Source organism: Dipteris shenzhenensis, chromosome 28 (assembly GCF_047967505.1).
Source record: "Dipteris shenzhenensis isolate YYH24624 ecotype China chromosome 28, Dip_SZ_1.0, whole genome shotgun sequence".
Lineage (NCBI taxonomy): Eukaryota > Viridiplantae > Streptophyta > Polypodiopsida > Gleicheniales > Dipteridaceae > Dipteris > Dipteris shenzhenensis.
Window position 1 is genome coordinate 4,523,211 of NC_141623.1, and position 27,463 is coordinate 4,550,673.

The 27,463-nt window shown below is 39.2% G+C and overlaps 1 protein-coding gene across 1 annotated transcript; it reads right to left on the reverse strand.

Moving 5' to 3' along the window:
- Window positions 1-20,973: 20,973 nt before the first annotated feature.
- LOC147883068 (thioredoxin-like 2, chloroplastic) lies at window positions 20,974-23,394 on the reverse strand. The gene is made up of 4 exons (XM_087399688.1): window positions 22,428-23,394; window positions 22,145-22,327; window positions 21,737-21,901; window positions 20,974-21,494 (listed from the first exon to the last, which is right to left on the reverse strand). Exons 1-4 carry the CDS (start codon window positions 22,647-22,649, stop codon window positions 21,360-21,362), a joined length of 705 nt encoding a protein of 234 aa, XP_087255814.1. The 5' UTR covers window positions 22,650-23,394; the 3' UTR covers window positions 20,974-21,359.
- Window positions 23,395-27,463: the final 4,069 nt, after the last annotated feature.

Genomic DNA, 27,463 nt, shown 5'->3' on the forward strand with positions numbered 1-27,463 from the left:
TTCAAATCCACCATGGCTCCCTTTCTTACCAAAATTTTTGACTTCATAACAAGTTGATCTTTATGTAGCAGCTTCTCCTTGCTCACAATAGGTGTATTCCATAAAGCTGAAGATAGTGATTTAATAGTCACCATCTCTATCGACTTTTGATAAGTGTATCTGGCTTGCACCAAATCATCAATTGTAATAATTAACAAGCTCATTTGCATCACCAAACAACTGCTTGCCCTTCTGCTTATACGAGATAGAGTTTTCCCCTTTTTAGGAGTAACATGATTGAATAAGACTGTCACATAAGGAGCAATTCTCAAAAATTGATTCGGACTGCGAACCTGCTTCCTGGCAATAGCTTTGTGCACAACAATGTAGCCCATGACACCTTATCCCCTTGCTTTGCTGCCGCCAAATAAGCATAATTTTCCTTTGCCATATAGTCATTACTTAACCAATAGAACCACTCGCTCCACGAACCAAGCTAACTGTTGTTTCTTGACAAGATCCCGTACCTTGCTGATCATATAGGAATTCTTAGATGAGTAAGGATTCCCAAACTCTGCCATCATCACCTCATCCGAACACTTGTCTAGTTGAATCTCTTCCTCATAGTAGGGCATATGAAAAATTGTAGCTATCAACTTTGGTGTTATTCTAACTCCCAAAGCAATCTCTCCCGCTGTGCGCTGTACTGTTTGGAGATGACTCAAAACTTCAGGATTATCTAGTCACAGCTCCCACGATAAGCATGCAAAGTCATACAACTTGATCTTCTTCAGCCACGCTTTATTAATCGTCAAATTGAGAAATACCTTGGATTGCTGAAAAACTTACGGACTCTCAAGTATTTGCTGCTTCTTCAACGTTTGCTTCTTCGACGGTTCATCCGACTCTGTTTTTGAATCTTCTGAAACATCTAGCAAATCCTTCTCTGGCAGCTTCTCCTCCATTTTCACCCTCTTGCTGTGTCGCACAGGTGCTACTTTCGATTTTGGGGCTATTTGTTCACTTGCCATGGCTGATAGTAGATCAAGCTCTAGACATGACCTCGGGAGTTCTTCGTGTTATGAATATCCACATTCACAAAGAACAGAAGTTAGAGCAAATTGATTCTGGCAAGGATAAAAATAGCTAAACCTCACACGCGTCAATTCAAACTGAAGAGAATTTTTATAATGATGAGATGTTATCGGCTGTAATCGGACTAGACAAACCGACCATGCCGAATATCGCATCAGCCTCCCACCTTGGGCATGAAGAATCATCATCGACATGCTTGAAACGTTGCCATTAGTATGGCTAGTACTACCCAATGAATTTGGAACTTTGGAACTTCGCAACTGGAATCACCGCTCCGCATTCGGATCTCGCATCACTTCAGAATTTTGGATCTTGAACCACAGTTCCGCATTTGGATCTTGCATCACTTTGGAAATTCAGATCTTCGAACCTAACCTGCAAACAGCCACTGAACACAACTTTGCCACCATGCACTGCACTACTAAAACCTCTACTACAACCTCCACATAAAGTGTTGGAGCATGATATGGTTTCAACCGATACCCATTGACTGGTTTCGAAATTGCATTCCCATACATATCCTCCAATTTGAATGTTTCCTCTCCTAAGACCTCAACAATCTTGTAGGGACCATTATATGTCAACTTCAGTTTACCAGGACGAAAACCTAGTTTAGAATTAAACATCAATACCAGATCCCCTTTCCGGAACACCTTAAATTTGATATTCCTATTGACCCATGCTTGTCTCCACTTCTGGATCACATCTAAAATGTATGAGCTAACAACCCGATTTGTGGGAGAAGAGGAGAGCACACACAAAGGGATAAGGAGACACCAAAAGTGGTGGAGCAAAAGCTACTCCAGCTTATTCCTCTATCATATATATATGAGTATACACACTATACAAGTGGGCGGGCACATTGCCCTTTACCCCAATAACCTCCCACTTAAAGACAGTGTGCCTTTAAGGGAGTATAGTACACATATAATACAATCAGCCATAGGCTGAAAAACAAGATGACCAGACCATCATCCTATGCCCATCGGCACTTTACAATGTGCAAAGTGCATAGAGGATAAGCTGCTAGCAGACATCAAGTCTGCAGGATAGAAAATGACAAGCTGTAGATGCCTATCAACCAAGATCTCATGCCAGATCTCACTTGGAGAGAACTCTCACCACCACGTGCTCCTGTGCTAAGTCCATAGCACTCGAACTATCACTGTGCAAAGAAAATGTCTTTGCACCACCTGTGACCATAAGCACATAACCTACAATAGACCTCTATTAGTCTACCCAACCTGCATCATTGGCATGCTGCTCCTGGAAGCATAAGGAATTAATGTCCACAACCGCTTCCCTATCGCCAAAATCTGCCATAATCATGCTACCAACTCCCACTGCAACGGAAGTAAGAACCGGAAGTATAGTCCCAATGGCAAACATGTGAGAACCAAGTCTCAACCTAGTCATGGATGCATGAAGTACTATGGCTGCCATATCAACCATAACCTGCTGCTCAACTGATCTGTGATCGTCAAACCTGTTGTGTTTCAAGTATGGAGCCAATATAGGCAATGGAGTACTTAGTAACTTCCCCCTCTCCATACTGAAACAACCAAGTATCGAAAGACAAACATCATCAAGACAAACCTGCTGCTCAACTGATCTGTGATCGTCAAACTTGTTGTGTTTCAAGTATGGAGCCAATATAGGCAATGGAGTACTTAGTAACTTCCCCCTCTCCATACTGAAACAACCAAGTATCGGCTGCCATATCAACCATAACCTGCTGCTCAACTGATCTGTGATCATCAAACCTGTTGTGTTTCAAGTATGGAGCCAATATAGGCAATGGAGTACTTAGTAACTTCCCCCTCTCCAACCTGAAACAACCAAGTATCGGAAGACAAACATCATCAAGACCATGTAACTCCCAATGCAAAGCATCCCTGTCCATAAAGGACCATATGGCAAGTAACCTCAGAAGGATAGCAACCTCTTGATTATTGAGACCATAACCTGTCTCACTACGCATCACATCCTGAGCTCTCATAATGGTATCAAACCTATGAAGCCAAGCTCGAGGGGATTGCTTCTGGCCATGGAGGCACTTACAAAGCAAACATATCAATGATTCCTGCCCATGCGCAATATGACCTGAGTCAATAACTATAGAAACCACTTCTGTCTTGGCATAACCAGCCAATGGATCATATAGGGCATCATTAGCTAAGGTATCCTCCTCACCATGCATAGCCTAGGAGCAAACTATAACTGTCCATAGAAGATGCATCAACAATCTCCATAGGAGTATAAACCTGTGGAATACTCGAGACATCTGACCGTCTCTGACCAAAATTAGGAAGTAATCGTGGCTATCCCAACTTTATAACTTGCTCACCGTGGGAAAAACTGCCCACTTCAAGGGATATGGGCTGCCCCTGCAAAGAATTCGGAGGTATCAGTGCACTTACACCCTCCTGGAACACCACTCTCCTACTATCCATAGTCCTGGGCTGTTTAAACATAGCATCCTCTTTGAAATAGACATTATGGCTGCATATTAACTCTCTAGCTGAAGAATCCCATAACCTATAGTCCCTACTGGGCTCACTGTATACAAGGAAGATACATCTCCTCGATCGGGAACCATGAGCATAAGCCTCGTAGCCAAACAAATGTAAATGCTCATAACATGGTGTCCTGCCTGTCAAGAAGTCAAATGGCACTTTACCATCTAGAGATCTCCTGGGTGACTTGCTAAGCAAGTATGCAGCTGTCTTACATGCCTCAGCCCAATAGCATTCGGTAAGACTTGCATATCGTAGCATGCTACCAATCCTGTCCAATAGAATCCGACTTATGCCTTCTGCCAAGGCATCATGAGTAGAAAGATGAGGAGTGGTCAACACCCTCCTGATACCAAGTGTATCGATAACATAGATGCTGAAATCTAGGAGAGGTAAACTCTGCATCACCATCAATCATCAAGCTCATTAGCTTCTTTCCTGACTGATTTTCAGCATTACCCAAGAAGCGCTGAAATGTATCATATACTTCATGCTTCTGACGAATCGGATATACCCATATGTACTTTGTAGCAGCATCAATAAATGTCACAAAGTAAGAGGCACCACCTAGTGAAACGGTAGGCATAGGCCCACAAACTGCACTATGAACCAACTGCAATGGCTCAACATACCTCTCACTAACTGTCTTCCTCACAAAAGAGGATCCTGACTGCTGACCATCATGACAATCATGACATAAAATCTGAGAGACATCCATAACAGGAATGTATCTCAATGTTGTAAGGGCTTCCATACCTGTAGCAGACATATGTCCAAGTCTGGCATACCATAAACTAACTGATGGCTAGTTACTAATCATAAGCATCTGATCTTGGACACTTGATACATGCAATGCATAAGAGAATCCAACCGGTGATCCCCTAGCCATAACCGAATTGCCACTAGCAATCTTCCATGCATGATCACCCAAAGAGACATGATAACCTACCTCAACCAATTGTCCAGTACTGATCTTGCTCATAGTAAGTCCTGGTATATGTCTAACCCTCTACAAAACAAGAATAGAGCCACTAGGCATAACAAGGTGGATATCCCCGTAACCATAGACATCCATAGAATGATCAGTGCCCATTAAACTATCCTCCACAATGCATTCCTGATATGCACTGAACCATGACCTATGAGGGGTCATATGACATGAAGCACATGGATCTAACATCTAATCACCGAGAATGGGTACATCAGTGGCCAAGAAGGAGGTGTTAAAGGTGCATTCATCACTGCTACTTTCAATGGAAACCCTGGCATCCATGCCTTGAAGCTCAACATGCTTCTTATCCTTCTTCCTGTCATTCTTAACCTTGCTCTTCTTCTTGCATTTTCTTAGCCATTTCCAACAGTACTTTTTCATGTGGCCATACTTTCCACAATAGAGACATCTAACACAAGTCCGAGAGCTAGACTTGCTCTTGGAATTCCCCCTTGAACATGACATGTTTCTACCAATTGATCTACCTCTAGAGTGCATATCAAGGCTGTATTTCAGCCCATCAGGGCATTTCAACCCATCATACTGTAACATAACACTATCATGGTCATACATCCGGCATATATGAGTATAGAACTCATATGCATGGTAGTCTACACCCTGTATACCATCCTGTACCTGTAAGTAGACTGACTTTGAGAGTGATGACTAAATGATAGAGCGTGCTTGCAAGCTCATCCATGTCATCCCTCCCAATCACTCTGTTTAATGCTACTAGGCTTGACACCTTTGCATTGAATGGGCTTATGCTGCCTCTTCTGCACTAACACATCATAAATATGCTTTTTCCAATACTGAAAGTTTGATCCATCCAACCTCTCAATATCAAAGAGGGCACTACCAGCTATAGATGCCATATCTGTGGCACAATAGCTCACAACCAAAGAGCAATACAGTGCAATAGACAACCCAAATGACCAAAAGAAAATATAGTGCAGCCCAGAGCAATCAAGTCTCCAAATAAACTGGCTGATCCCATGCTCAAAAGCACTTAGCCATAAAGAGGCATAAACATGAATATATGCAGCCCAGTAACTTACCAATGCCTGGCAATCCAAGTAAGCAATGCACTGAACCAAATGAGCAATGCCTACTCAACCAATGGCAGTAGGAGCCCAACTCAACTATCCATAAACATCAGTGCGGCTTCCACCAATGCAAATCCATAATGCATCGAAATGGCATTTACTGCATCACCAATGCATCACCTTAAGTGTGCAACCCTTTGGCATCAAAATCAAGCATTCACCACTTGCCAAATGTGCCAAAGTGACTTGCCAAAATGCCAATAATGCCCTTGGACTGAAGTGAGATCCCAATCACTTTCTGTAATTTACTGTGAGTTTCCAATTCACTGTTGTGCAACAGAAATTCATACAATAATACCTTACAGTCACTTTGGGCAAGATAACATGCTATCCTTGTTTTTGAATAGCAATATCTTTTCACCAAAAGACTGGATGCCAAAGTTGTAAATAGAAAAGTTGTAGCTTGTAGAAAGATCTACAACTTATCAGTTGACCTCAAGAGCCGAATCCTTGTGGATTCTTAGATATTCTCACCTGAAAAATCGTTTCCTGCACATTGGTCACAAATAGACAGTAGACTGCAACTTTTTGTGGTTTTGCAGAGGCTATACCTCATGCAACATATACCGGATCAACTTGCTTCCAAAAGCAAAGTTGTAGTCTGTTTTGTGAACTACAACTTTCTAGTTCGGCACAAAATGCAATGCCACACCAGGAAAGAGATATTCAATCCTGAAAATGAATGTTTTGTCATAAAAACAGCAACAACAGCTTGTATGCTTGTTGCCCTTCACAGCACTAATCTGCTTCGGCAAAATAGCCTCGACATATGCCAACTATAATGTCCTGACCAACGGCAAACACAATGCCATAAAATCAGCCCCGAATACGATAACAAATCAGCCCCAAAATGCTGACAAACCAACCCTAAAACAGCTCCAAACAATGCTAATTTGACAAGATCTCAATACATCATTGTACATAGGCAAATAACCATGCATCAAATGAACTGTCAATGCATCTCAACCAGGCATGTACCACTGTCAAAGCATCTGTGAACTTTCAAGCATCTGATCAAGGGCCTCCTGCAAAGAGCACTCCTAAACTTGTGAGTCTCAATGCTGGCCTACTGTGACTTGAGGTGCCTAATCATACCCCCGAGCCAAGCCAATCATGGGAAATACTGCCTATCTAGGTGTCCAACATGGAGATAAGCACCAGAAAGATAGGCAACATCACTTAAATGCATTGATTTGATCACGAAGCTTTACCATGTAGGGTGACAACTACAACCTCTGATGACCAACTCCTTACTACTCTGCCATACAAGCGACTCCTACAAGCACTCCACATACAACTACGATCTCTACGACCTCGCTCACCCATAGCCTGTTTCACGCCATCCTCTCAAGGGCACCTCCAGTGTCCACGGCTCCATCAGCCCTTACAAGTGCCTTAGACTTCAAATACTCTCCTGCTCATGATCCATCTGCAGTAGTTGCATCTACAAAGAGCTTCCGTACCTCCAATGACGAGCAAGCCTCACCTGCAAGGGGATCTATGGCCGCTCCACAGCTCCATAAGTTGGGAACACACGACATCATTGATGATCTCCATCGACAGTCTCCTTTCAACACTAGGTGGGCGACTCCACAACCCTTCTCCTAAACGAGCTCAACGGCTCATAGGCAATCCGAAATACTGCCACTAGTTGCTTAACAAGCTCCCAGATGGCGGCTTCCGAACAAGCTCCACAAAATGGCAAAAAAATATGCCTAAAACAAGACCTGAGAAGCTCCAAGAATGGCAATGTGCCTAAACTGAGATGCCTCCGAAACTTAGCAATATGCAATGTCGCTTGTTCCTGGCCTGATAGCCTTCATCCATGTGCTCCGATGAAACTGACAGCTTGCAATATGGTGAAGAAATGACCCTGCTATGAGCAAAAGTGTCATTGCCCTACTACAGCAAAAGGCGCCTGGGAGCTCTTTTCCTTCTCAAATCAGCAAATGGCTGCAAATCAGCTCAAGACCAGCTGCAAAAGAGCTTGAGAGCTGATTTTAATGAGCTCCAAGCTCAAGAAACTGAGAAAAAACAAGCACACCCAAAGGCACCTCCCACACATGATTTTGCCTGTCACTATTCTTCTTCTCAAAATCAATTTTGATAAGGCTCAATTTGCACCCAAATCAGCCCTTGTGCAAAACTCAATTCGTGTGCTCAAAGCTTCACAAGCTTCCTTCTTCTCCTCCTGGTAGCTCCTCCAAGCTCCGATGCTCTGGCTATGGCAGCCCCGTCTTTCTCACGAAAGACCTTGACTCGAAACTCGTAGCACCGCCTACGCCAACACACACCATAGGCCCAAAGCCATGGTGCTCTAATACCAGTTGTGGGAGAAGAGGAGAGCACACACAAAGGGATAAGGAGACACTAAAAGTGGTGGAGCAAAAGCTACTCCAGCTTATTCCTCTATCATATATATATGAGTATACATGGGCACTGTACAAGTGGGCGGGCACACTGCCCTTTACCCCAACATGATCCTCTTCCAACTTCAGCGACTGCCGGATCCTATGATGAACCGACTCTTTTGGAGATAATCAGATGCATTCAACCGCTATTCAAAGACTTGGTACAATGAACTCCATTGGAACCATAGCTTCACACCCATATACGAGACAAAACGGTGTCATTCCAGTAGTCACTTTGTATGTTGTTCGGAATGCCCATAATGCCAAGTGTAACTTCTGGTCCCAATCAGTTTTGTTCTCTGAAACTATTCTCCTGAGGATTTTCTTAAATGTCTTATTTGAATTTTCATCCTGACCATTAGCTTGTGGATAATAAGTAGTGGACTTCTTATGCATAATAATATGTAAACTTGTTAGCTTTTTCATTACTTTGTTCAAAAAATGAACTCCTTGATGCGAAACTGTCTCAATTGGACACCCAAATCTGGTCATGATATTATAATATAGAAACTTAGCTATGCTTGCAGATGTATTATCCCTCAATGCAATTTCTTCCACCCACTTTGTACAGTAATCTGTAGCCACCAGAATATACTTGTTCCCAATATACTTGGCAAGTGGTTTGATAGGACCCATAAAGTTAAGCCTCCATTTTTGGAAAGGACCTAGAGGTAGCATGGGTTGGTGTGGCATTCCTGTATTAGTCGGTCTTCCATCTTGTTGACATGGTAAACAAGTCTTGGCAAATTCATGAGCATCCTTCAAGACTGTGGGCCACCACAAACTGGCTTGAAGTATCTTTTTGCCAGTGATGTCCCCCAAATAGTGGGCACATTAAGATAGGGAAATTGGTCAAAAACCCTTTGTGCATCATCCATGTCTGCACATTTTGTATGGCAATTTGTGTAAATCTAAATTTTCTTTAGCGATGGAGATAGATGGCAATGATGGTGGCAATTTGTCACATCCCTTCCTGTTGTCGCCCTTGTGTCCTAAGTACGGAGCCATAGAGCTCCCTCAGTCCCCCTTTGCCTAGCACCTCAATGTCTTAACTAACGATGAGAGCTTTCCAACCCTTGGTGGATAGAAAGTATCTATTCCTGACCTTGTCAGGCATAAAGTGTCATGTAGTGACAAGGAAACTACACCAACGTATATTCAAGAATTTTCTCTGCCTATGATCAGAAATGGCCTCTCCATGTCAAGCATCCACGGGAGAAGAGAAGGAAGCGTGAAGGCATCTTACTCGATGGCTACATAGATGGTTAGAGGTGGGTTTTCTCTCTTCCCATATGAACAAATGCTCCTTCTTACTTTGCCAACTCCCAAGAGTTTGGAAGGATGATTGCAAGAACAAAACATGCAGGCTCAAGCAAATGGTCCAAGAACTGAAGATGGATGTAAATGAGGAATTCAAGGAGATACAAGAAGAACCCCAAGCAGTGGTGGTGGTAAAGAAAGAAGAGGAGCTGACAGAGGTCAAGAAGGAGGTGGAGCAGGTGATCGAATAGTTTTTGCTCAGCATGCTATATGAACCCAAGCAAGAAGTGAGCCCATCGATGACGCTTTCAAAGGAAGAGGACTTGTGGAGATGGCTCATAGAGAATGTGGAACTACAAAAGGAGGTGACAAAAGTTCTTCTAAAACTCAAGCCAAAGATGTGCATGCATAGACAATTGGATGCTAGAAAGATGATGAGAAGAGGAAAGAATCCAAAAGGAACACCAACATCCCTCCTATAGGTATGCATGTTACCATATTCATTGATGATAGTCTTCTTTCTAACTCAATAGAGTGGCTTAGTACACATGCTCTTATTGGTCACTTGCCTAGAGCTAGACCTCCTCTAGCAGTCTCGTAAAGAGTTGGGTGAGGACTAATTGGGTGAGGAAAGGGCTCATTATTACCAATGTAAGATTCTTGAGAAAATGATTTTTTCTTTTTCTTTTTCTTTTTAAGAGACCTAGTATGGCTGCTAGTGCCTTGCAGAATGGTCTTTGGACCATCATACATCAGCCTTTGTATCTTGAATGGTGGTCACATGACACAACTTCTATTTTGATCTTCCTACAACGATTGTGACCCTTGTATGGGTTGAACTTTCAGATTTACCTCTTTCCCTCTGCAATCAACTATCGTCCTTGTGTAGTGGCCTTGGAGAGGTTGTAGATGTGGAGGAAGAATTTTTTGTAAATCCTAAAGATAATCCTTATATTTGCATTAAGATGGACATAGCAAAAGAACTTCCAGGTATTCTTGTAATTCTCAATAGGAATGGTAGTGTTTTTAGAGAGCAAAAACTCCTATACAAGAATCTCCCAAATTCTTGTTTCCTATGTGGTTTGACCAATCATGCTGTTAAAGACTACCCTCAGAAGAGAGCTAAGCCTAAGCCCAGTGCTGCCCCTACCCCCAAGGAACCCAGAGTCACAAAGAAGTGGATACCCAAGCCTCCTAGCACTCCAAATAAGGCCACTCCTCATGTGGGAACTTCCTCTAGTCCTAAATCTAGTGTGGATAAAGGCAAGGAAAAGATGCCCGCTTCTGTTCTCTCAAAAAAGGTTTTTGAGGCTGTGGTTGACAGAGAAACTGAAGAGTGAATTAAGGAAAATCAAGGTGATGACATGTACATTTAGTTGGAAGCAAGATGGTCTAAGGACTTTGAGGATGATATCAACAAAGAAGATGCCATGACTGCTGCTGCGAGGATAAGTGAGGAAGAATCTGATGATGAGCAAGATATCCTTAATGCAGGGGGCAAATATATTTTAGTTCAAGGGAAAGCTTTCACTCTTGTATAGAATAAGAGAAGAATGTCTTAAGATAAGGTCTCCTCACCTCTGATGAGCATCCCAAACCCCATGGTTAAAAATGGGCAAAGAAAGAATGGTAAATAAAAAGACTTCCTTTCTGTCTTTGTGCCTCTAGATTTTTGGCCGCTACTAGGTTGGGTTACGATGATGCTAGTATTGTAGCCATATATTTTTTCAAGGTTTCCAACTCTAACAAGAACGTTTTAGTTTGAGAAATGACCCCAATTGTTGTTGCCAAATTTGAATTGACAATAATTTAAATTGAATTGGCAAGCTCTTTTGTAACTTCTCTAATTTTAGCTTTATACACAATTGCATTCAACATAGCTATTTAGAATGTGAATTATATATCTCAGCAATAAATAAAAACTTAAAGAAAAACTTCATAGTTTACTTCCTTATATATAATTATGAATTCGGCATGAAGCATGTGACCACTCCTTTAGTTCATTTCATATATGTGTCAAGTAGTTCCTCTTTTCAAAATGGATTGTGATCAATCCTCACCCAACATTTTGACATGAAGATTACTATGACTATTATTTCAGTGAGGGGACACATTTTCCTTCTCCTACTCAAGTAACAAGAGTGCACAACCCACTAACCTCACCTTGGAGCATGGAGGGACATTTATACTCTAATTTTCCTTCTCCTACTAGAGTTCCAAGATTGCAAGACCCGTTGACACTACCTCGGAGGGACACGTATACTCTCATGAAATTTAAAAAAAAAGGCAGTTTCTTTCTAGACTTTCCAATATCTTTTCTTATATAAGAAGGCTTCCTAGTTTCCAATATCTAGTCTCTTACAAGGAGACATTTGAGACGCTACTACTAATTCTTTCATAAGGCTCGATAGCCTTGCGTACCTCCTTTTTGTTTTGGACCAACTTAAGTTAGTAGCATTATTGATGGGATAACAGTTAGAGGTCTTATTTTAGTTCTTTTATAGAAGACCCCCCCCTCTCTCTCTCTCTGCATCTCAACCAACAGTTCTATTGCTCAATGTGACTAGACTTGTTGGTTGGGATGTGTACTTAAAAAAGGTGTATGTTGTGTCCTAGACCCGTAGGGATCAATTTCTAATGAGTCATATGTGGCTCCTAACTTGTGCATTGATGTAAAAGATGCCTCAAACCCCCTTTCTTTGCTTGCCAGTTTGAACACACTCCTATCGTTCTTATAAGCAATAAAATAAACTTTATAATTCATACTGATGCATCCATTTTGTTAATAAAAAGGATATGAAAATTGTATCCTTTACATCTCAATGCTTCATTAGGAAAAAAGGGAACTCATTTTGGGAACTTGTAAGAAATCCGCTATTTCTTATTTTTCTGTGCTCCAAAATCTTAAAAAAATGAGCTAGCATTAAATGCTCTTATCATATTCTCTCTTTAAAGTGGGTTCCGTGTCATCTTAACTCATGCTGCCAGTAGTAGATTTTTGTGTTAGAATCCCATAATTAATTATTAAGAACCTTTGTTTTTAAAAAGTTTAAACCTTCACATGACAAGATAAACATGGACTTACCATGGAAAATATGGACTTATCGTTGTTGACTTATGTAGGCCACAAGATTCCATGGTGGGAAACTCATAACTAACCTTTCAAAATCTTTTTTTTTTTTTAATTTTAAACATCCCTATGATTAACATGAATTTATCGTGGCAAGTCCATTGCTAACACTTTGTTTTATAAAAGTTAACAACGGTGTGAAGCAACGGGACAACGTTGCTTAGAAAAATGGCAACATGCAACCATGCCACTGAAGAACAATTCAGTAGGAAGAGACTTTACAACCTCCACATTGATTTAGAAGAAGAATATGCACTTGTGCAAAAATGACAAAAGGGTCCACAAGTAGGTGCAATACAAAGAGAGAACATGAGGATAGAAGGCTTAGAACATATCGATTTATGGTGTGATGGAAGCAGTTACCCAAGATGTCCAATCAATAACTTTACTCCTTCATTTTCCAATTTGACAACACTACTGAAGTTTGTGGGTGATGGCAATAAGGGCCTACTTGGATATGTCAAAGCTCAATCTACGGCCATGGAAATGTACAAAGGATTTTATCAACAAGAGATGGGAATGAAATTGCAACAGGTAGCACAAAGCTATAAATTGAAAGAGCAGCTACAAAAAGAAACTAAAGAACACATGATGAAAAAGAAAATGTTGAGGAAAGCTAGAAGAAAAGCCACACTTAGGAGATAGACTTAGAAATAGAAAAATTCGTAGCCTTGTGAATTTAAAAGCTAGTGGCAGAGGATGCAAGCACAGAGTTCCGAAAGCAAGGTAAGTCGATGAGAGTGAAGTGAGCAGAATTGTGGAAGTTAAGAGGCCTACTCAACTAACAAGTAGATGATTATATTGGAAATTGTATAGGGTCCAAGGTGATTGAAAGGGTCATTAACTCCTCCCTATATCAAACTGACCTAAAGAACACTACATATTATTTTATTATGATACATGTTCTCAAACCAAAATTATGATTGGTGAGCTTAAAACAATAGCCATTGTAGAGGGGGTATTGTTGGCTAGCTCCACATCTTACCATATGAACTACAAGGTCCAATCCTTTTCCACTTCTACCATGAGGTCTACATGCCCAGAATGAGAAATAACTACCTCAACTATAGGAGTATGTATCCCTTCTCACAAGTCTCCATCTATAGCTCCACAAAAAAGTCTTTTCCATCTAAACCATTGATATATGAAATACTTGCACATTTTCCTTTTGAAATGCTTACTTTCACACAAATATTTTCAGCGTTTTCTCTCATAAATCATTATTCCACTAGATACTCAAAAAATTCAAACAAAAACCTTACTAGAAATTTGTATTTAGAATCTTTTTTCCACGCTGCATGAAATCATCTAACCAAGATGCACTCATTTTACATCCTTCATCAAACAACTCACCTAGCCATTCCTCATCTATGGCCTTGCAAGTGAATGTTATTCTAGTTCTTTTAAAAATCTCACAATTTTTCAAAAATTCTACAAATCATGGTAACGGTAGGCACCACATTGCGTGAGGATATTTTCAAGAAATGCTTGGTATCATGGTAGCTCACACATGAATGAACATTCACCTTCTATAAGCCTCAATCATCTCTATACTAAGGAGTGTCCATTAAAGACTCTCAAAGTAGGGAAGGAGACATATTGCAGTGTTCCATATACTCCTTCATTGTCAAGCAAGATGAAATATTTAGTCATAAAAGAAAGTTCCACTTTTCTTCAACTCTATCGAGTGTGAGCTTCATCTGGAAACCTCCCTAGCTCCGCATGCAAATGACATGTAGCAAGCATGTTAGGCATGTTGCATGAGGTTCTATTTCAATGAGAGGTGTAGTCTAAAGCATGGAAATCAATGCTCCTATGAGCTTAGGTGGGAAAGAAGCACAAGGTTTGATGGAAGTTTTCACTCCCATAGGGATATAAGGCCTTAGGAAACTTTGTAGGGCTTAAAAAGAGAATAGGGTTGAAAAATCTAGCTAGGGGTTTAAGGTTGAGAGAGAGCTTTGCAAGGTTGAGTAGGCTTGAGGAGTGAAGGGCTAGTCTCCTTCATAGATTCATGGGGTTGAGTTTTGAGAGGAGGATTGAACAAGGGTGAGGAGGAACATGGGAGATTGCATTTAAGGATATAGATATTGTCTTCAATGTGGAAGGTCTCAATAGGATGAGATAAATGTCTGTGTGTGAATATATGTTGAACATAAACCTTGTTCAATTTTTTGCCTCCACATTTTATCTCGAAGTCCACAATTCTTCCCTTACCATGTTTGGATAGGCCTTTTGAGTTCTTTCTCTCAACTTTATAAGAAGCCTCGATGAATGGCTTGCATTGTGATTATGAGTTTTTGTACACAAGGAATCCATTTATTGTTATCACTCTTATGTTGTTCAATACCATTGAGTGTAAACAATGAGATAGAAAACACAATATCGCATCTTTCCTTTTCCATTGAGAAAGAAAACACAATAAACAATAAATCCTCAATTAGATAATTGATGCTAGGATTTCAAAATAAGAGCGTTTGAATGCCAGAATATAGTCAAGAAACATAAATTTTCCTCTTTATGTGATTTTTTCTTAACATGATTTGCAAAAAGTCTCAACAAAATCAAAATAGCAAAGCAATTATAAAGATATATTTGTATTTCTCATTATTTAGCACTATTGTAACTAGCCTTAGAACAAAAGAAAAACAATAAAACACAATGCAATCTTTCCAATCTTTCATATTGAAGTGAATAAGCAAAAATATACACCTCACTAAAAATTTTATTGTTTCATATGAATTTGCATTCACATATAAGAAATATAAAATCAACCACCTGAAGCAAAATACACAAACCTTGTTATTTACCTGGAGTGAAGTATCAAAGAAATATAAATCTTAAATCAAACTCAAAAACTGCTTAAGAGGTTCTATTTAAGTATCATTTAAATTTAGTTATGTTTCAAACAAATTTAATTTACAACTCCAAACAAAAATATATAGTGAAAGGAGGGAGGCACTTTTCAATTATGATTTTATGGGCTCTAAAATTAGTAATTAGCTTCCAATAAATTGTTGTAGTCCTAAATTTTTAAATACCTCCATGGTTTTCTCTCAATGATAAATAAATATACAAAAATAAAAGCAATCGTTATGTTGGCTCACAAAAAAGAAAATAATGAAATCAAAATCATTTTTATCAGAATAAAAAAAGAAGCCTGATTAAGTTCTAATCTATTGCACTTTGCATGTGTAAGATACCTTAAAATTCTCGATGTTTCTCTCAACCTTGTAGGAAGTGTAATAGCTATTTCAAAAACATAAGGAAAAAAATGTAAATTTGTTATTTTAGCTCATAAAAAGTTGAAAAACAACATATAATGCATTTCCATGCATATAAGAAGCTAATGAAACTTGGATTTTTATTCTAGCAAATAAATAAAGAAGCAATTCACTAAAGATGTAAAGTATATAAACTCATTGAGTGCATCTATTTTTTTCTTGAGAAGGTAGATCCACGTATTTGCGAAGAAATCATCAATGAAAGTCAGGAAATATAGGGCCTTGTTCAATGCTCAAGTCAAGGCATAACCCCAATATTATAATGGATGATTTTGAGTATGATATCTATGGTTGTAGACTAAGGAATGAGAAAACGTTGATAGTTCTACTTTCCCATGCAACGTAGTTTACATACATCTTTTTGAAAGTAAACCTACAAAAGGCCTTGAGCCATGTTTGTTTACTTAATTCAAACATTTTGAAATTGAGGTATCCAAACCTCTTGTTCCATAATGTGCTTACGTAAGCATCATGATTTTGATGGAACAGCTATCAAGGGTGTCTGAATGGGAACCAATGAAAAAATTTTAAGCATTTTGTACCTTTTGTAATAAATTTTATAGATTGTATAATTCTTAAAGTATGCAATTAGACTTACTAAACTAATTCCATATCTTTTTTAGGAATTTGACTAACTCATAGAGATTTTGAGTCATGTTTGGAACAAGGAATTCATTCCCATGCTTTCTATAGTGCCTTCACTGTGAAGCAACATATTTTTTATTCCTTGAATCTTGTGTGGGGTATTGTCACCTATGATTATTCTTCTTTGGATATATTTTTGGAAACCATTCTTGTTCATGAGACATGATCTATTGTAGCTGAGTTGAACAACTATATTCTTTCATCATTGTCGGCGGACTTCTACATTCTAATATTGAGAGATAAGAACTTAATGTTGAATGTTGTTTTGAGATTATAGCTGGTTTTATCATTAGTAGATTATCTATGATTTTAATGGTATTGTTGTTATTGATTTATGTTTGTATTGTGTTATACATTAATATCCATTTGTTTATTTTTGCATTTAAGTTCTTAATAGCATAGAATTACACAATAATTGTAATTATCTGGACTTCTTTTTGGAGTGTTGGATTGATAAACTCTTCTATCGGAGTTATGCCTACCTCTATGATTCCATGTCCCCCTCTGATTGGAAGGCCTATGGTGTTGATTTAATGAAAATGATGGTCCCCAATAATGGTAAAAGTGTCTGACAAAGTTATGTGAATAGTTTCCTACAGCAGTATGTCTTCTAGCATTGATTTGACCTTTATGTCTTCCTCTTTGAAAACCTCTATCTCTACCAAAGGATGTATCATGATTCTTTTCTTTTCATATGGAATTTCTCTGCATTTTCTCTTGCATAAGAATGTGGGACATGATTTTAAATGTCAATGGATCATCTCTTGTGACTATGGATATCACGAATTGCTCATAATTGTTTCTAAGACCATTCAGTACAATTTGAGCTAGTCTTTGATTCTTTGTAAATGGATGTCAATTAATACTAAATTTCTTTTAATCAGACAAGATAATTTAGACATGTTTCGTATGATAATCTCTTTGCATTTTTTAGTTCATTTACAAGCATTATGATTCTAGACCTACTATTTGCAATAAACCTATTTCCAATGTTTTTCATGCATTTAATGCGGATGTCTTTTCCTTGATGATTGGGATCAAGGCATCCTTCACATTGAAGTTGATTAAATAAATGGAGCTCTTTCATCCCATTGTGCTTGATTTTCACTAAGTTCTTTTACTTGATCTTCCTCCATGTCCCCTCTGATTAGAAGGCCTATGGTGTTGATTCAATGAAGATGATGATCCCTAATAATAGTGAAAGTTCTTGACAAAGTTATGTGAATAGTTTCCTATAGCAATATGTCCTCTAGCATTGATGTGACCTCTATGTCTTCCTCTTTGAAAACCTTTATCTCTACCAGAGGACGTATCATGATTCTTTTCTTTTTGTAGTGGAATTTCTCTGCTTTTTCTCTTGCATAAGAATGTGGGACATGATTTTAAATGTCAATGGATTATCTCTTGTGACTATGATATCACGAATTGCTCATAATTGTTTCGAACACCATTCGGTACAATCTAGTCTTTGATTCTTAGCAAATGGATGTCAATTAATACTAAATTTCTTTTAATCAAACAAGGTAATCTATACATGTTTTCGATGATAATCTCTTTGCATTGTTGAGTTCATTTACAAGCATTATGATTCTATGAATCTATTTTCCAATGCCTTTCATGCATTCAATGCTAATGTCTTTTCCTTGATGATTGGGATCATGGAATCCTTGACATTGAAGTTGATGAAATAAATGGAGCTCTTTCATCTCAGTGTGCTTGATTTTCACTTATTTCTTTTACTTGATCTTCCATTAAATTATTGTTGATATTATTACTAGAGCTTCAGGTCTTTCCTTTTGCTAATTGAAAATCTTACATAGTTTCTTTAGTTGAAATATATTTACCAGTTTGAACTTCCAATTTCCATAGCTATTATCATCCAATTTTCTACGTATGTCCTAGAAAATGATGTCATTATGAGTTTGTAATCATTATGCATTTTGATAGTGAAATATCCAATTGAAGATTTCTACACTTTGAAGGTGTATCTTTAGTGTGAGAAACCCCCTTGTGAAGACATAATTGTATTCATATCAATGATGATCATGATGTTTCCAAATTACTAAAAAGTAGATCAAAACATGATAAGAGTTATGGTTTTGCAAAATGTGCTAAAAGTATAAACTAGATTTGTGGTAGGTTGCCTTTTCATCTTAACTACTAACTCAAAATTGACTTTAAATCCTAGTATTTTGTCAACGTTTTAAGGAAAATAGCGAATGTGGATATGAGACGCGACACAGGGTCCGTTAGGACCTGATCCTCCTTGCAAATGTCAAGGGTAGTGATCTATTATTGATTTTGTGATGTCCATATTTTGGATACAAATACATAAATAAGGCCATACAATAACTCATGTTTGTTGAAGTCTACATAATATTGTCACATGGACTACAACCATATGAATAAAGGAGTTGTCAGCCTTTGATCTTGCATCCATCTTGGATTCCTTGTTCCCTCGCATTGATAACATGCATTAAAAGAGAGAAATGTTGTAAGAATTCAAATTGAAAACAAGCAATTTTAAATGGATGAGCAATTGAAAATATTTATATCATAATATATAATTATTATAACCACACATAGTGTGGGCGAGGAGGTGGCGTGCGTCCTTCTCCAAAGAGTTATAATCAGAGGGAACGGGCCCTTCCTTGGGTGCTGAGATAACATTAAGGATAAGTCTCGTGGATAGATAAGATACTGGCCTATTACATGAATGTCAATAGTCATAATCGTAGTCGAACGTTGGTAAAATCACTGAGTAGCACGAGAATATTAGCGCCAAGATAAATGCCGAGAATATTAGTGCCGAGATAAGTCTCGCACAAATAGATAAGATACTTGCATATTACCTGAATGTCAATAGTCATAATCGTAGTCGAACACTGGTAAAATCACTACGAGCAATGCGCTAGGTGAAATTCAAATTCTTGTCGTCTTTTGACGATTTCATGGTCACTTAATTTCTCTTATAGATCATAATTGTTGTTTCATAGACTACCACATATGCCACCAACCAGTCGTAATGCTTGCAAACCACCAATCCAATAGTCTGATTAGACACTATAGGCTGTTGTAAAATACAACTCTAGTGGTAGAATTTGTTCATCCAACTTAAGTTGTTTGATTTCAAAGAGTGGTTTCTAGTGACTTTGTTCCAACACTGACAACAAGTGTTGCTCCTATGGAGAGAACTCGTTTTAATTGTACACTGTACAGTTGTTTTGATTGTTGCAGCAGCTAGCTCTAAAGAACTCTTGAAAAAAAAGGAAGGGGTTATTTGAAGAGAAAGAAATAGATAGGTAGAACCATACCACACATGCCACCAACCGGTCATAATGCCTGCAAACCACCACTCCAATAGTTTGATTAGACTATAGGCCGTTGTAAAGTACAACTCAAGTGGTAGAATTTGTTCATCCAACTCAGGTTGTTTGATTTCAAAGAGCGGTTTCTAGTGACTTTGTTCCAACATTGACAACAAGTGCTGCTCAGACTTCTTCTTCAACCTATGGAGAGAACTTGTTTTAATTGTACACTGTACAATTGCTTTGATTGTTGCAGCAGCCAGGTTTGACTATTCTAAAGGCTCTCTCTATATAAGAAGCCTATCATGTATTGTTGAGAACACACATTTCAAAAGATTGACTCCTTGCTACCCTATGTCTATCTCATGGTGCTTTGATCCTCCTTGATCCCTTCTTTTCTCACTAGGTTCCATGGAGATCTACGCCGGTGGACATAGCAGCTCCAAGTGCAAAATGCAAGTAGCATCTGGGTGAAAATTTAGGGTGAAATTGAGTGCTTTTTGACCCTTTAAGACTTTTGAAATGTGTAAATGGACTTAAAGTCTAAGTCCTTGTGTGAATAAACTTAAAGACTTTTCAATGTGTGAGTGTGCCTTTACCTCTTTCACTCCAACTAGAACCAACAAAGTTTCGCTAATTGACGTAATTCAAGTGAGTCAATGTGGCTAGATGCACTAAGAGAATTAGGGTAGTTGAGTCCATAAGGGGCTTCTTAAAGAGACTTAGATGCCTAAGATGATGACATGGCACAAACCTTTGCATGTTATGGACTTCTTAAGAGTTTTAGATGTCTACGATGATGACATGGCATGGGCCGTCGGTAGACTAACCTAGCCTAGGATGCTTATAACTAACCATTGCATGTTATGGACTTCTTAAGAGTTTTAGATGTCTATGATGATGACATGGCGTGGGCCGTCGGTAGACTAACCTAGCCTTAGAATGTTTTACTTGGGTTTAGGGGGACTCAACATTAGATTAACCACAATTATGTGTCGAGGGTTATGGTTAAACCTTCCCATGTCTTCTTTTAGAATCCTCTCAAGACCTTAGCTTACACAATTCGTAAGGGTAATATGTTTCTTTTATATAGATAGATAGATAGATATACTCAGAGAGTTGCATGACAAATGAGTCGCATTTATCATGCAGCTTATTTTTATAGAGAAAGGATATATATATATATATAGAGAGAGAGAGAGATGAATGCTTATTTGTCATATACTCGTTTGTCCTTAAATTGCATAGAGCCTATGTCGAATAGCAAAATTTGAAGGGCACGGATTTATAGCCAAACTATAAAAATGTGAGTGGGAAATTTTGAAAAGCTAGTTCTTCTCTTTGGAAGGGACCTATGGCAGAATGTGAAGTCACTTATACAGTTGACGGCCAAATTTTGAAGAGCTAGCTTCTCTCTTTGGTAGGGAGGGAGTTGTAGCAAGAATGTGAAGTCACTTATACAGTTGACGGCCAGAATTTGATGTTGCAAATGAGGAACTCTCTTGCCTTTTCTAAATCGTGGAAGCGCCTCCGTTCTTGAAAGGGCGCCAACTTGCAAGTCAATGTCCATACCAAAACATTTGGCTCCAACGTGCTGTGCAATCAGATGTACAGATCCAGGTGTGAGGTTTCAATATTCAAATGGCAGATCCATATGCTGCTACGGTGCTTGGAGGTGAGACCAAGAGATCGTTTTCTGCAACTGGAGCGGGAGCTATAATTTGAGGACGATTCAATTTGTGTTTAGCAACAGCTTCTCTAAGCTTGTTCACCTGCAGGAAACAACACTGTGGTCAACTTCAGGTTTCATTCCATGTGGGAGAGAAACAGAAGGAAGCAGATGGTCAGAGCAGATAACAACAATGAAACCCAGAGGTTATGTTGTATGTTTCTTAAAGTTGGAAGCTCGTCTCAGCCATCAACCAGACAAGTCGTATTTGTGGAACAATCCCTCTCGCAACCTCCAAAAATCAACGGCAAGAAAAACGGATCGAACTAAGAAAATTTGGCATACCTTTGAGAGAGAGCAAGAAAATGCATCCAAGCGCCCTTCAGCACCACGGTAAAGATGGAAAAAAGGCAAAATTTTGACGTTAAAACTCCTGCAGAGTGCGTTGTTGTCATAGAAGTTTACTTTCAAAACGTCTATGTCTGGATTCTCTGCAGCAAGCTGGCATATCTACAGAGAAGGAAACTTGTTGGAAAATCCGTTCATAAAGTGGGAAAGACAATTTCTTGAAAATGAGCGTGCAGGAAAGGATTCTCCTGTGTAAGGAGTTTTGCGCATGTACGCTACCAACATAAACTGCTTGAAATGCATGCAGTTTTTCATTTTCATTCGAGCACTTGCAACCTTAAAGGAAAGGCTCCAACATATGGAATAGAGAGGCCAATAATATGCAATTAGGGGAGCTTTATATACCTTCGGGTACAAGGCTTTACACGAACGACAACTAACAGAGTAGAAATCTACCAAAACCAGCTTATCCTCAGCCTGGCTAAGGGCGTCAAGGAACTCCTCGGTAGAATGGATGTCACGCATGTTTGGTTGGCCCCCTTTCTTCCACCACGTCATGGATGTGGGATAACAAGCTGCGGCAGCAACCTGAGAGCACAAAGAATTATTTTTTTAAAAACTAGAAGGAGAGCGCTCTCACATAATCGATGCATGGAAATCATTGTACATCAGGAACTTGATTAATCACCTGCATTTGAGTGTCCCGTTTGTGCGAGAGGCTTTGTGAAGGAGAGGTTTGCATGTGCCTTGAAAACCATTCTGTATAATCAAGGGGCAAGAGAGCACAACAAAGCTGCGTTCTGTTCCTCATGAAAGAGTTGGAGAGAGCTATGGCATCCTTGGCACTTTCCTGCGAAGCGGCTAAGAAAGGCGAGGAGCTACAAGCTCTAGCCATCGCAAAATCCGCCATCTCTACCCCTTCTCAGTTGCTTTATCAATTTCAGCAAACGGAAAGCCCAAAACTCTCCTCTTGTCTTCCAAATTCCTGTGCTCAGGATCTAGGCGCGCGATCTGGACATGATTATGCCCGGCGAGGGGAATCTTGGGAAAGAAATCTTCTGGCCTTAACCTTGCAAGACTTTGTGGCCAAAGTGGGGGCGCAAAGTCTGTGGATCGCCTTGATAAGTCAGAGGGTGAGTAGGAGTCTTAGCAAATAAGCAGAAGACAAAAGTCGCCCTTGCACGATCTAACGATGGCCAAATCTGGTCCGCCGGAGCCAGGATGAAGAAATATGCAGGTACGCCTTGTGATGCAGGGATTGTGTTGTTCGACCTTCCAAATTCTGCGGTGCTTCAAATTGAAGGAATTCTGACAGAACTTTGCGCTATGCGTAAATTAAATCCTGAGACAGCTATGCCGGACGAAATCCTGAGGAAAAGAAACCAGAAGGATCATATCTGTTGGCGGATTGGTGGTCTTAGGCAGGATCGATGGTATCTGATGGCGGATTGGTGGTCTTTTTATTTTACCAGGCACGATGATGCGCTTGCAAGACAAACACAGAATTGAAACGAGTGGTGTTGACGTTGCAGGCAGCTGCGAAAAGAATGGCGAAGAGGCCGGCAGCTCATGTGGATATGATGGATATACTCCCCCTCTTTTCTGTTGCGGCTAAAATATCCTCTTTGCCACGTATTAGAGGCCATGGGCCTTAAGACCACGGCTCGCCTTGTTCCCACGTTAACCTCGAATCTTTCGCTCCCAAGTCCTAAGAGGGCGATGCAAAAGAGAAGCAAGCCGAATGCAATGGAGCTGCTCATGGGAATGATTGTATCTCTTTCATTTTGCAACTCGATTTCCTAAGTTTTCAGATGGTAGCAGCAAAATCAATTCTAAGAGATTGGGCTCCGACTTTCTCTGAATCCTACTTTCACGCTTAACGTTGCACAAATCCTCGAAAATAGCCATGAAAATAGACAATCCATTTCACAGGCAGATCTCCTGGAATTTTCCTATTCTTTGCCTGTCCTAAGACATCAGGTGTACAAATTGGAGATGTGGGAACGCCCTCTAAGAGCGCTGTCACGTGAGGCCTGTAGTCCGTCTGTCCACAAGAATGTATTGCAGTCACACAAGAATTGTTGAAACTCTAGGTATTTGTAGTCTAGCTAAATCCCATTGGCTCGTTTGGATTTAAACTCGGCTTTTGCAGGTTCCATTATTTATGTGCAGGGCAGTAGTAAATGCTCACATCAAAGTTCTGGAGTGCTGATTGGCTAAGCCTGCTTAATCGTGTCACGAAAGCTGATTTGAGCTCATAGCCCCTCTTTTCAAGCAAGGGTGATGCTTTGCTCTGGAATGTAAATTCTCAGGTGTCTCTCCTCCACATCTCTATGTTGCTAAACTTGTTCATTGTGAATCAGGTGTGCTAGTAAACTGCTTCGCCACATGCATGATTACCTCCTCTTTGCCACGCATGACTATAGATGTGCTTGTGCCAGTTATTAGAGACATTCAAAGAGGTGCAGCTATTGGTCATTGACAAGATCTCGCTCATTGGCCTAAATACCTTCATTACAGCGGATTCTTGCATGCGAGAAATGAAACACAACCACGACCCACCATTCGGTGGAGTTGACATTCTTGTGTGTGGAGACCTCTACCAAGTAAGCCCAACCAAGGACTCATGGATTTTTCAAGACTGGCATGCTCCTTCGTCCATGCTGGGATCATTTTGCAGAAGCAAATTGTTTTACTATGAGCTACGAATGCCCATGCACCAAAAAGATTCTCATTTCCTTGCCTTGGTCAATAAGATCAGGGTTGGATCTCAAACAGACACCGAGCTGGAGCTCTTGAACACTCACATTACAAAAAAATTGGACTCAACAAGGGCCCTGTAAGGGAGCCCTTGGGCTAGTGACATGGAAGAATAAGGTGAATAAAACCCAATAGAATATTGGTTGGTGGAGGGCAATAGAATATTGGAAGTGGCCTAACTTCTCTATTTCTTTATTCAATGGCCCAAACAATGATGTGGAGCACCCACTTGTTGCTACCTCAACACTCCCATCATGTTTTTTAACTGTGACCAAACTTGTATTATTTGACCTAAAACCAAATCCTCCCATCCAACTACCACACTCCTTTCATTCTCTCTCATTCCTCTTCCTTCCCCCTCATTTCTGAGCACCATTTCGAATATTTCTTTGCTCCAACCCTCTTTTCAAATTTCTTGTTGGCTCTTAAGTAGGAAGCTTCTTTCTCTATTCTCCCTCTCATGGGATGGACTCTCATGCCAAAATCTCATCACTTCTCTTCTCTACCTGCATTTCCCTTCCATTTCACTCTCATTCTTTCAAAACTTTTAAAAATTTTGAATGAGATTCATCCTACCTTCTCCTTTCTCTATTTTGGGCGCTTCTCCTTCAAATCTCGTCACTTCCTCTCTCATCTAAGATTCTCCCACGATCATTCAGGAAGACAAGGCAATCAATGTTCGAAGCGAACCATGAATGATGCAGGGTGTTTGGAGCTTAGAAGGAGCTACTTGACAAGATTCTTTGAGAAAGGATCAAAGAAGATTGACTTTCAGGCATTGCAATTGCTGATGCATGAAAATCAATATTTCTATTAACAACCCATGTCTCAATACTAGTCACTTTCCCTACTGCAATCTCTAAGGGTGCATGATTTCGAACCATTTGTGAAGGTTTGGGGTCCATCCATACTTGTATGGAGGTTCAAGTGAGATAATCTTTGGAACAATGCAACACAGTGATTATGATGAGATTTGTTTATTAATGATGTTACTTTGATGAAACAGTTAGTTTGTAGTTCATTTTGTGTAGTAGTGTTGTTTTGTTTTATTACATGGTTTGAAAACGTTGAAATATTTGCTTGTTTTGTAAAAAAATTCATGAGAAATAAGTTTTTTCCACTCTTACTAGATAGGTAGTTTTCTACATAATATTGCTTGAAATAGATTTCAAGATGTTTGGGAGCATATAATTTGATTTGAAGCAAGAACCATCAACTTCATCATTTCGGGAACACATTTGGGACCACTAGGAGGGACAAGTTTGATCACATTTTTCTTTCAAAGAACCTTGCTCTAAGAATCAGGTACTGTTCATTCATGTAGTTTTAGAATGTTTTGAGTTTTCAACTCAAATTAGGGTCTATGAGAGCAACTTGCATGGAGATTCAGGTGAGAAAACCTTTAGAACAATGCAAGACAATGAAAATAACGAGATTTTATGATGCAACTTTGAACAAGCAGTTAATTTGTAGTTTGTTTTGGTCATTGTGTTGTTTTCTTTTAATACATGATTTAAAGAGGAAGAAAGATCTATTTGTTTTAAAAGATGCACTCTTACTATTGCGGTTTTTTACAGAAGATGGTTTGAAATAGATTTGGAGTTGTTTGGAAGCATGCAATTAGTTTTGGAGAAAAATCCATCAACTTTAGCATCCTAGACTACAAGAGGGATGATTGAGGAGGACAGGTTTGATCACGTTTGTCCTTCAAAGATCCCTGTGAGGTATTGTTCATTCACATAGTTTAACAGTGTTTGATGATAAGTAAATGTTTTTTTGAATTTGTAGATTTCAATCGTTAGATTTTGCATGCAATTGGGGTTTTCATTTTTGCTTGGTTTCATACTTTTTAGAAACATGTCATGTTTGTATATTGTTTGTTGATGTCAATGTTATATTATATTAGGTGGAAAGTGTATGAAATCATGCAAGCCCCTCGGAATTAAAAAAAGGTGGATATCCATTTTCGAATTGATGTACAGAATGCACCATTTTAAAGAGGAATGAATCCTCCTTAGTAACTGAAAGTGATTTAGTAGCTCTTCGAAATCAAGTAAAAACACATATCGATTTGTGGTTAGAAGGGAAAATATATCCAGTACATCCACAAACTTGTCAGACTCCTCAAATCCATGAATTGACCAGCTTAATAAAGTTTTAATGTAAGGGTGAGAATGGTTTGTTGGGATATTGTCGAAGCTTGATTGGTCATGGAGCAAGTAGCCTGCACAGCCAATATCAATCTTTGCTTAATGAAAGAGACAAAAGGATCGCAATATTGGAGGCTTGGAATCAACATTTGGTATCATCTATGCAAGCTACAAGTGTTCAAATGTCTGCATATGATGGCATAGAGAAGAAAAATCAAGAATTATAGGTAAAGGTTCCTCAGGGGTCTCACAATGTATAAACCCTATATATCACATGCGTTCAAGGCCTATTTATAAAACCCCTTTTCTGTGAATTTTTCATTAATAAAATGCACCCTTTTCCTATTAAATCTGTAAATTTTTCCCCAAAATCCTTTTTACAACACACTTTTGTTTGTGAAAATGTGAGAAAAAATGAAATTAAATATGCCCTTATGTTGAACTCACGTGATAGTCACATATATTATTGAGTGACCCCCCCCGAGAAAGGTTCAAACATTAGATGCTCAATTGGGAGAGAGCACTATAAATGCAATTCACTTATAGATGCAAAATGCAGCTCTGAAGGATGAGATCAAAAAGTTAGAAAAAACATTATCATTCATGAAGGATACTCCAATGGGTCCAAGACTACGTAAGAGGAAATTGCATCCAATGGATAAAATATCCAAGAAAAGTGGTCACTGGAAGCGTCGAGTGAGAGCTTGTAGGAGTATTTCAGAACTCATGTCTATCCATGATGAACACTATGGTGCTATGGGTTCACGAAAAAAATGTTGAAGTCTATTATACAAATCCAATATTCAAAAGTCAA

Bases quoted from the DNA above. Each gene is read 5' to 3' on its own strand.
- LOC147883068 (XM_087399688.1), bottom strand. From the start codon at position 22,649: ATGGCGGATTTTGCGATGGCTAGAGCTTGTAGCTCCTCGCCTTTCTTA. The intron at 21,902-22,144 runs GTATATAAAGCT...CCTTCTCTGTAG, and splicing joins GTAAAGCCTTGTACCCGAAG to ATATGCCAGCTTGCTGCAGA. The intron at 21,495-21,736 runs GTATGCCAAATT...TGTTTCCTGCAG, and splicing joins TTTCTTGCTCTCTCTCAAAG to GTGAACAAGCTTAGAGAAGC.